Source organism: Meleagris gallopavo, chromosome 5 (genome assembly GCF_000146605.3).
Source record: "Meleagris gallopavo isolate NT-WF06-2002-E0010 breed Aviagen turkey brand Nicholas breeding stock chromosome 5, Turkey_5.1, whole genome shotgun sequence".
In the NCBI taxonomy this organism is placed as follows: Eukaryota; Metazoa; Chordata; class Aves; order Galliformes; family Phasianidae; genus Meleagris; species Meleagris gallopavo.
The window spans coordinates 35,047,697-35,059,701 of NC_015015.2; the positions used below are offsets into that span (position 1 = coordinate 35,047,697).

The window sequence follows — 12,005 nt, forward strand, 5'->3', positions numbered from 1 at the left end:
GTATAGTCAGATAAACTCAGAATAGCCATCGCACGTCTTTACAGAAGTCTCAACAACTCTAGCTCAGAAACTGACAGCCCAGAGCTAGAAAACCTGGAAAATGACCATCCTCTCCTGTAACAGTTCTGTATACCTCTTTCTGCATTACAAACTGCTAACAACAGCATGAAAGTCCTCTGGTCTGTCACAAGGCTGACCTTTATGCTAGTCCCGGAAACCAAGATCTGAAGCCTCTTCAGCTGGGCTGAATAGGTGTTATGGGAAAGGATCAAGAAACACTTTGCCTCTAAGACTAAATTTTCTGGAAGAAGAACCACCACTACCGTAGCCCAAGAGTTTTAAACACAGAGCGAGAGTAGGGATCACCAATTTTAAAAAAATATATTGGTTTTTAAATACCAGTACATATCTCAGTTTTGGATGTGTTTTTTTTTTCCCCCCCTCCTAATCAGGAAGAGAGATTTCCAATTGATTTCCATGAACTTCAGGTGGGGCTGGACAGCTGCACAAGCAAAGGAACATAACCAACATCAGCAACCTTTACACCTCCATGCTTTGTGAACTTACTGTATACATAAAAGAGCTACTAACAGCTTGTTACAAAACAATTCAAGTTTAAGCATACACTTAAAGGCGCAATGTTACAAAGCTATATAAAATTGCAAAAATATAACACAAACTTCTCTGGAGTAAAAATGTTCTGAAGTAAACCTTTTGTGCCTGAGGACATACAATGGGAAAGAGATACCATACACAATACACAGTTGCTTTAGAAGCTCCATGTCTATCATTCTCTATGAAGAATAACTCTGGGCTGCACTCTGAAGATCAGTTTGGCACAACTAGCAGAAAACCTTCCCAGGAGAATGGTAAAAATGTGGCTGGCTGAAGATGCACAAAAGCAAATTGCACCTGCAGCCTTGGGGTGCTGTTCTGAGAGATGCAGATGATTTAACAGTTTGACGCTGCCAGAAGAGAAAAAAAAATCTTCCCTTACATCCCTCCTTCCAGCCACATGCCTACAGTGGTGCTTGCTTTTCGCAGCTTTGGCACTCACTATTACTTACTAATTGCCATTAAATTGAATTCACTTATCTGCCAAAAACTAACAACAAAAGAGCTGCCTAAGTTTCTGTCCTATCAGCTATTTCAGGTGGCTCACTGAAGGATCTGAAGAGAACCAGAGAATGCAGAAGACACAAATACTGGCCACAACCAGAGCAGGAAATGAATGAGAAGTAGTTAAGGTTTCCTCCACTTGGAAACCCCGAGACAATGTAATTCCTGGGGTAGCTAGGGGATCTCAGTAGCCAAACCTTCCTAACCAAACAATCTAGGCACACAGACTCCAAAATGTTATAAGTCTGTTCCATGGAAACCATACACCTATGAAGATAGCTGGGCAAGACACAGTACGTATCTTGAACTACTGGAAAGTTTTAAATAATTTTCCTAAATACAATTTAGGAAAACCCCAAACAAAGGGTTGATGTTTTGGTGAGTTGTATTAACTAGTCCTAGTTCTCAGCAGCCAGTTATACATATTATCAGGTATAACCTGGTTGCCAGGTCAAACAAAGAAGTCAGAAAGCTAGCTATAATCTTAGCTCTGGTAAGGATCATTTTCTCCCACTCCAACCCCGTTATCAGCCAGACACTGTAATGGTTGCAATACGCTCCCTTGTGTTGCTGTTATGACTTAGAGAAGAAAATAGTACTTAAGTTTTTAACTGACCTAAAGCAGTGATTAATCTACTATGAACAGTCCTAAAACATTAGGACATCAGCTGAACAATCAGTGCGTTAAAGTAGTTTTGTTTCCAGACAATGTTATTCCATGATTATCTACATTTTATCTACTGCTTCTGTAAGTTGGTTTCATTTTACAAACTGCATTCTCTTCAAGCATTCTGGTATTGCTTGCTTACAGATATCAGGCAAGTATTCTTTCACAGTGGTGTCATCTAGTGGTCAAATTAAATGAAAAATATATTTTCTTTTTGTATCTGCCACTTTCTATATGCTTTCTTCTTTCTTATTCCCTACATTTTAGTAACTAGTTCACTTTGCCAGCTGACTACTTTTTTTATTACACTCCACGCTAACTGTTGGACAACAATCAGAAGTGCCTTAAGATCAGTGAGGATAGGAACGTAACACCTCATAAGCTCTTTATTAAGAGCGGGAGGGGAAATCAAAGAGCTGGTAAAGTTGTCCAACATAAAATCTCAGATCTTTTTATTGCTCAAGCCAGACTGCAAGCTTACAGATTAATTAACTAATTATCACACTGCTCGCTCAGTTACCCAAATAAAGGTGGATGTTATTTCTTCTGATAGCATCCAATCTCAGAATACTGATAAATCACAACTGGTTGTTTATACATGCTAGTTTGGTTTTTTGTTTGATTTTTGTTTTGAGTTTTTGTTTTGTTTTTGTTTTTTTTTTTAAAGGCAGCACTGCTAAACTCAAGCTAAAAGTAATAGGTCCTGCTGTTGAGTTAATCACACTGTATTAGCTCATATTTGGTTGTTATTCAGCCTATTCAGGCATTCGTGCACATTTCAGGTAAGGCTTCCAACACCACAGATAACTGAATTCAGATTTTAAGATGTTGTAAAGCATTTCAGCAAGTTTTAAATAATAATAATAATGCACAGGACTAAGACAGCAAGACAAAAAACTGCAAGATATGCCATTCTTTGCAGAAAAGACAGACTAGTACATACAGGTCTTAAACTACACATTCTGAAGCACGAACATAGTGATTCCAGTCCTTCAATAAAGTATGAGATAAAGCATCAGCTGCTTATTTGACATCTTAAGTGATGACGGATAACATGAAATATTACTCGTCCTCCCCTGTAACAAAATCTAGAAAAAGTTTCTATGCCTTTATCAATAAATAGCTTTCCATAAACAGTAATTTGACATTCTAAGTAACAGTATTTATTGACAGCTGTTCTCAATGCCTTGGCAACAAAAGTTTATACTTACTTGGAAATTAAAGTTTCTAGTCTGTATTATATGGGTTTCTAACTGATGTTTCAAAAAAAAAAAAAGTAGTGATTGCATCTTTTATGGAAGCAGTACTACAAAAACATATAGAACTCTTACAGTTCTTTAAGTAAGAATCTGAGCACCTCCCTTTTTGAAAGCATGGCACAGCTGCCACTTTGAAGGAAGGTCAGCCCAAGTTTAGCCTGAAAAGCGGAACACAAATAAACAAAGGCAGGCTAGCTATTTTTAAACTGTATATCATCTGAAAGAGTTAAAGTACAAACAGAAATATCTCCTTGTTACTTCTACTAGACTACCAAATTGCATGCATCATTTTCACAGACAGCCTGACCAAGCCAGGATTGGGGACTTCTCTGCAAATTCTCATTCTGGCCAACAATGACTGTTACAGCACTAGAAATACCAAAGTAACAGGAGGGACAATAACTCCCAAAGTGCCTGAGCTCCTCCTACCAGATCTCAGCAACAAAGTGGAAGCAAAAAACTCAAAACTGAGCAGTGCAATGATCTGCTAGAAACGATAAGAGCACAGCAGGGACATAATAAGACCAGGAAAAAAAAAGAAAAAAAAAAAACCACTGAGACATGACATTCTGTAGTAACCAGAAAGCACAGGTACAATACAGGAATTGTCAGTCTCAGAAGACTTTTGCCAAGCCTCTGGACAAAGCACGGGCATTCTTACCCTTCCAGATGACCTGTCCGTTCCTCACAGTGTTACAGAATGCTTCTTATACTCAAGATAAAAGCACATTCCTTAAGACAAAACATTAACTTTTCCAGTGTTTACATTCTCTTCCACTTACTTCACTGAAAATATAGGAAAGTGCATCAAAGTAATCTATCCTACAAACATATTGCATGCACAAAGAATTATATCAATACTTAAATTACTTGAACAACCTTTATTTTACCCAGCATTACAGCGTAGGCTTCACATTAAAAGATGCAGGGAGCCCAGATAATAAAACAATCTGGCTGACATTTCACATGCAGAAAGCTTCATACATTACTGCAGCTTACAGCAACTCTACACAAATAAGGTTTCATGATCTGCCTAATTCCATTGGTCTCTACTTCACTAGAGACTGACAGGGAACATTTTTTGCTAGAACAGACCATCAAAATGTAGCTCTGCATGGCAAACACACAAATCACTTTGTTGAACAGCAGTGTTATTAACAAGGAACATGAGTTAGCATACATAATCTTCAATGCAGTACTTCAAAATACAAGTTGAAGTCAAGTCCCAACTGCACAGCAGAATGACTATGAGCCACCTCTTCTTGATTTATATTAATTATTTATCTCTAAGCCTAAAAATGCCATTACAGTAGCATTTAATTCACACTGCTTCCTAAATTTAATGAAGACATGAAGCAGCTCCCTACTATACATTTGTCCAGAATATCAGTAGCATACAGTTAGCTATGGAGAACTCTATGTGCTTCGTTTTAACAAACTATTCATACTCAAGCAGTTTAAAATATAAAATCTTTAGTAGTTAAGGTAAAGATGGAAAGATGGAAATAAATTTTTGAATGATTATCTAACCCACTCCAAAGGCTTAAGAAATTTAGCTTAGGCATTATTAATAAATTTTCCTGTGAAACTGGAACATAAATATAAAATTGTTAAATATGCATCTTTCCATAATTTTGAAAAACCGATAAGATTGAATCAAAGGCTAGCTTAAAAAAAAAAGAGCAAGCTATCTTTATGATATAGAAACATATCACAGCTTTACCTGAGCAGAATTCAGCCCACAAGGTAAGCAGAAACCATTTTCTTGGGGAAAACTTAAAAACAGGTTTATAACATTGTATAAACAAAACTGAAATGGATTCTGAATTTCAAAAGATGTCATACATACAAATCTTTCTCATTTCTTCATACAAGCCTACTTTTCATTTCAGCTTTGAAAAGCTAAGATACGCATAAATATTTTAATGAAGAGTTTAGAAAAGCAACAGAAAGATGGGAAAGCTGTTCCTGGGGAAAAAAAAGAAAAGGCTGATTTTCTAAAGCATTTTTTGTGCTAATAATTTGGAAACTGAAAGTATCTTCAAAGATTGGAAACAAACAAATTTCACTTGGCAAATGAAAACGAGCAGGTAAATTACACTTACAATTCATAATATTTGGGCTCCTGGTTAGAAAAGAAAAAAAAAAAAAAAGAGAAGAAAGAGTATGAACTTATTCCCTAAGCAAGATTACTTAAACACTAAAGATGATGTAGGTCTACTCCCTAGACCCAGATGAGAAAAATAGAAACAAGGTTTGGATATATATTTTCCATAAAGAGAACAGCAGCTCTACCGAAGTTCTTGTGCAGGCTTTGCAGACTGAGACTACACTGGTTAAAAAGAACAAAAGCTTTTCATCACTTCCCTATTCTGAATTAAGCACAGCTTCACATAATATACATATCCACAAAAGGTTCCTTGCAAGTTGTCTCCTGTAGCACATGAACAGATATTCTCTTTTAACTTTTTTCATCCAGATTTAAGATCTGGATGAGATGCTAAGAAAACATGCTTTTATTCTGCATGGGTTATCTGATGACTATATTGAACCATCTATTCCTACCACCCAACATACACAATGTTATGAAGCCCATAGGATGTGCCTCATCTGCTCTGCAGTGTAAACTCGCACCTTTCTCCTGATAAAACAGAAAAGAAAATCACAGATAACCACCCATTAAAAATATTTTACAATTAATTACCTGTAATACAATTACAATTTTAGTGACTACTTAGAAAATAAAAATCCAATTCTAATTGATTCTTTAAGTTTTCTTTACTTCAGTATAACAAAGTAACATTCAATTGATTGAGTCCAGTATGATTTCTTCAACAATTTCACACCATTTTTAACTCATGGTTTCTCCTAGTTTCTAATTAGACCTCATTCTACAAACACACTACCTTCCTCACACAGGTATGCCAGGGGACTACAATCCTTCTGCAAACCCACCACTGGAACTGAAAGACTGCTGCATCAAGACTGGAGAGAACTATTCTGTCTCGAGAACTGTTTCTAAGCTAAGGAATGAGATACTAAGCCCAGAAATACAATCCTACTCCAATATAATTAGAAGCAGTAACAATATTGCTAGCTTAAGCATCATCTGATTTCAGGTGTGTTTGACAGAATTTATTATTCTGATTTTTGGCTTAAAAGAAGCACACAAAGAAAAGGCCCACATCGACTAAAAAGAAACGTGTTATTTTAAATAGACTTACCTTTCACCATTATTTTTAATCACTTCCACTGTTTCACCAACAAAATACCGATCCTTGACATAGGCGAAGATTTCATCACAGATCTCATGAAGTCGTGAGCGATGGGTAAGGGTGGCCAAGTAAAGAACTGGAATGATGAGTGCCTCTGGAAAACTTTGAAGATTGTGCCTGGCTTTCTTCTCCGATTCCAGTGCTTCCTGATATGTGAGTCCTGGTTTACCTGTGACTGCACAGCTCCATACAAGGCTGTTACACAGAATTGTGCGCTCAAAAAAATCACTGAAAAGGAAGGAAGTGGAAAGAGAAAAAGAAAATTGTTATCTTTCAACATTTTCAATTTGATCCCAGTTCATAAAGCAGCAATTTCTGTTATAACCTCAAGTTCAAAAACAGTTCTACATCTATGCCAGTTGCAAACACCATCAAGGTTTATTTATCACTTCTTAAGCCATAGCTTCGTAAATTATTATCGTAAAAACAAGATTCCCTCTCACTGCAGATGATATTTTATTTATCATTTACAGGCAAATATTCACATGTAAGCAGCCTTATGCACAAGAATAATCACACTGGGTTTAACGTGTCATGTTTTCATTGCATCTCCTGTATTTTCACACAAACTACCAGGAGGAGGGTCTAAAACTGTGCAAAGAAAGAGCAACCTTGAGATCACAGAAGCATGCTGAAACTTGAGTATGTTTCAGATTTGGAGTGTCCTAGCTCACATATGAAAACGTGAGAGGTAAAAAAAAATTAACGTAAAGTACTTCTGTAAATAGTTTTTATTCCTTCACTGTTTGCACTGCTCTTAGAGAAACCACCACACTATTTTTTCCATAGATTCTTCTCCCCTCCTGTTCCATTAGCAAACCTGATTCTCTTCCTTCCCTGTACTTCCAACTAATGCCAAAAATGCAGTGTTTTTATTGCTTACTTACTGGTTATTACATCGGGACCAAGATAGAAGAGCTTTTCAATTTCTGACAGGTATCAAAAAAAAAAAAACAACAACCCAGTGATTTGTTAAAACACTTTTGAGATCACATAGTTTGCAGAGCTATTCACAAAAGCATGTTAGAATATTGTGGATCAGTGATATGACAGCAGAGCATTTTCTCAGTGTGCTCCAGTTCTGACGATTATTTTGATTTGCCTTCCTTTACAACTCTTTACAGATCAGTATTTATAGGAGCGCAACATACAAAGTGAAAAATTGTTTGTTTCCTTGTGTTAGCTTAACACAGCTATTTCAAAGCACACACACAATACTTTCAGAACATTCCACAGCACTTGAGATAGCCACACTGAAGTTCTTTCCTTTAAAATAAATAAATAAATAAATTACAGGGTGTAGTGCTGCCATTTTTTAAGTGATAGGACTGTTCAGATCATTCTCATAACAGGGTTACAGAACTGCACAGCTCTCACCTGAAGTTCTTTGTTGCAAGGCTCCCCACTAACTCACACTGACAAACATGCGTCAGTCACACTGATGAAGATGATGATATTCACTGCAGCTGGACAGATGCAACAGTAACACATTGAAAATGAAATGAAAACTCCAGATTAAGGACAATGGAGGGTCCTGGCTCAGATAATCCTTTCTGTAAGAGCAGAGGATTCCTCTGAGCAAGAGAAAGATGCTTGAGGAAGAATATCAGCTGTGACAAGAGGGGAATTAGAACAGTAGAGGAAAAGATGTCTTACATGAATAACATCCTACAAATTATATATATTTTTTAAAAGCATTTCTTGTGCCTGCGTAGTATATTTGATAATACACAATCTAAGGCCTGTAATAATTGACATTTTGGTTTTTGCTTCCTCTAAACAAAAAATTGAGAACAAAGAAAGACAGAGAGAGGAGATAAATTATTCTCCACTATATGAAGAACAGATGGCTGTTGGTCATACCGTGTATGGAAAAGAAAGGATATTCCTTTTCTGCAGTCAACCATATTGAATCCAACTGGGTATTAGCAAAAATATGAACTATTATTGCTAAAGCTCTCAACAGTAAGACTTTTTAAAGAACAGTTTAGACTTAATAGGTATCTTCAAATTGTCTTTTTTTTTTTAATAAAGTGATGGGATATACAACACACAATTCATCTGGGTCTGTTCCTGCCTATATTTCACTACTTCTGTGTGAGAAACACAGCAGTTTTAATTAGCCTGACTGCACATTTACTGAAGTCTTTATCATCTCTCTCTCTACATACATTTCTGCCTCACTTAACAAAGAGTTTCTTGATAATTACCAAGAGTTATTTAAAAACAGATCAGAATATATGTTTCAATAATGACCAAAGAGAGAGCAGAGGCTGAAGCAGGCAGCGTCCCCTGAAGTGCTGCTGCTGTTCCCTGTGAGGGGACACTAGGTGCTCCAGCTATTTAAAGCTGCAGTACTGAACTCTGGGGGGGGAAAAAGGGGAAGTTTTTGTTTTTTTTTAAACCCGTGATTACTACAAGTGCAAAACTCAAAGATTACTTGAATTAGACATATTGGAGGAAAACCTTTTTTCACTCACATACAGTGCTCTGTATACCTAGCCTCACTGTAGCTCATTTCCTCTTTTGTTTTGTATGGATTTTCGCCCCAAAAAGTTACAAAGGAAAAAAGAAAACCATATCAAATAAATGGCTTTTAGTTTTGAAGGCATTATTTGTTGGTAGCCAGTCATTACACATCACACATCAAAACCATCTGTGGCTTAGTCTGTTAACACAGTTTTATTGCAACGTTTTAATGATCTCACCAACTCAGTTTGAGAGAGGAGAGAACAATCACAACAGCAGGTTTTATTGGTGGCACTGCTCTCCCCGTCTCTGCAGTACACTCAAGCCAACACGAGAGGATTCACAGAGATCATACACAACAGCCACCAAGCAAGCAATTGGTACCAAGCGGTGCTGTACTTGCTCTGCCCACAAAAAGCAGCAGGGCACTCAACCATATTCCACACTCCATTTCAACACACACAGCAAGTGCATCTGCTGCTCACAGTCTTAAATACACCCTTATCAGGGGTATTACAATCTCGGGACTTTCGCGCTGTTTCAGGGCCTGCACCACCCTCGGCAGGGTGTAGGAGGAGGCCCACAGATGGCAGCACACTGAGCTCACCCAGGTGCTTCCTGATCAGACCAAGGTGCTGCACCAGGAGAACCCAGCTGTGGGTACAGTAATTCACACTGACTCTCAGCTGGACACCTGTTTGCACTGACGTGACAGAATCAGTCCTCCATGCAAGGTAAGCTAAGCAGCAAACCATTTGGTAGTTCCACACTGCTTCGTGAGTACTGGACAGACGGCAGTTCATTAGTGGAAAGAAGTAATTCTGGAAGTAAACTACTTGGAGTTTCTGTGCTGACTGCGTTTGCAATTGGATATCAAAATAAAAGAACCAATCAAGCACAGCAATAAGAGATGGCTCTGCCTTAGCTAACCAAGTATCGCCATTGAGTTTAAGCTCTGCAGTATTTTTAGTACTTCAAGCACATGCTTGTTTCAAATAATTTTCATTCATTTTTAACATACATTAAAAACAAGTCAGAAGAGAACAAGATTTTATTTTTTTTTTTAAACAAAAGAATTATACAACAGAGAATGTAGAACAGGAGAAAGTTATGCTAAGGGATATTTAAGAGAGGGGAAAGAGCAGAAAAATTATGTGATATGACTGATCTGTGGACAAGATTATTTTTAATACTGAAACCCTTATCCACATCTAACATATAATCTATGTAGTCCATGTTACCAGCATATTCACAGACAAACTCTGCCATCCAGCATCACAAAAGCGTTTATGTACTCAACCTGTTTCCACAAGTGGTCAATAGTATGTAATGCATAGTAGTGTACAAAAAAAAAAAAAACTGAAAAGACATCTATTCCCTAATGTTGACAGGTTAATCACACATAAATATATATGAAATTGAGTATTTTTTCTTCAACAGAATAGAAAAATCCATCTAATTAAATTAGGCATACTCTAAGCAGCCTTTTACACAGACCTCTTTCTGACTTTCACCAGGAGTCCCACAGGCCAACCTATTAAAGCTTTTTTCAGTAAGTTCTAAAGATGCAGAACTCTCTTCACTCACCACATTCCTGTGTCTTACAACGAGAAACATTCCTACCATTGGTCTCTATACTACTCCGTTTTTCTCAGCTTTATTGAATCTTCTCTTAAGGTCAACTGCCTCTTCGAACAAAGAAAAGAAAAAATAACAAAGAGTTCCTACCTTTCAGACTGTCTTTGCAAGCAAGACTTGCCATACTCTGCCAGTAGTTCTCACTGCACATCTCAATTAGCTGTTCACAAAGTGCCAAGACCAGCAACAGCATCTCACTATGCACCCCCACACACCCCAACTTGTTTTTCCTACTACCACTCTCCCACTCCTGAGACTCTTTGGCTGATCCCTTCCCCAGACCAACCCCCTAACAGGGACTAGAAGGAAGCATTAGAACATCAGCTCCCTGTGCCTGCTGCTCTTGATAAATACAACTGAACATCACCATCTCACTGTACCTTCTTCTAAAGGATTGCAAAATTATGTGTGATGGTATTTCTGATGAAAAAGGAAATGGATTCTTAACAGGAAGGTCACTTTACAAAACAGCAGTCTTGCCAAATTCTGCTTGCATTAGCATAAGGATTTTTTACACGGGGAAGAATAATGCTACGTATGATTTGTACTCATCTCTACTGGTGCTGTTGCAAGCATGGAAGTAACTTTTCAATGCCCTAAATTTGTACTCAAAAAAAAAAAACCAAAACAAAACAATTATCAATTAGTAGTAGTTAACTGAAGTGCCCATATAGATGAGGAAGGGGTAAATTCAGGATACCCCATTTATCAATGCAGCCTGCGTGAGATAGTCAGATACTTTCTCTTTTACACTCTCCCTTCAGAAAATTCAAGTTACTATCACAAAAGTAGATTCAAGAAAGACTAATTTAGGCAACAGCTTTCTTTCATGAAACAACTAGCACCATTTTCAATAAGTGGTTCCTGCCTATTGCCATTACCCTAACTGCCGTTGTTTGGAAAGAGGGCAATACTCACATCTCACAGCAGCCACCTGAGGCACTGCTTTGCAGCGAGAGCTGTGGCCCAGGAGCGGGTGGGCGCCTACAGAGCTCGCCAACGTTCCCTGGTGGATCACACCACCACCAACTCACCTTCATCTGAACACAAGCAGCCGCAGCACAATAACATACCATGTAAAAAGTACTGCGCTTGTCGCTGCAAAGCATCCATTTTATCCAATGCAGAAAAATAAATTAAAAAAAAAAATCCAAAGATTTCTGCAGGAAAGGCAGAAGTATTTTCCCAAATACCATATCCCAGCCACGACCTCTGGTCGAGCCACCCACTGGAACTGCTGGAGATAGCCTCTGCGAACAAGTTTAAATTTATCCCTTCATTCATACGTAGGTTAAATACGGGAATTGGTTCCGCATTAAACATTCACCACACTGCTGCGCCACAGCTGAAAGATACCTTTCACGCTAAAATTTACTCTAAACTATAAATACACCAGAAACGTACTCCAGAGCAGTGCCAACAAACGCACGGGAGCCATCCGATTACGAGACGGCTGTGCCGGTAACCAGAAGGGCAGTTTCTGACACACGGGGGCCGCCGCAGCCGCGCAGCCATCCCCCGCAGCGCCAGGCGGTTACCCAGCCCGGCCCCGGCCCGGCTGTACTCGGCGAGGTGCAT

The 12,005-nt window shown here is 38.2% G+C and overlaps 1 protein-coding gene across 1 annotated transcript in view; it reads right to left on the bottom strand.

The window, feature by feature from the left end:
• BAZ1A (bromodomain adjacent to zinc finger domain 1A) overlaps nucleotides 1-12,005 on the bottom strand; it is a 52,079-nt gene extending 40,074 nt beyond the window's left edge. Inside the window, 2 exon segments of the mRNA XM_031553768.1 lie at nucleotides 6,270-6,548; nucleotides 11,857-12,005. Of these exon segments, the coding sequence (XP_031409628.1) occupies nucleotides 6,270-6,548; nucleotides 11,857-12,005 (428 nt within the window).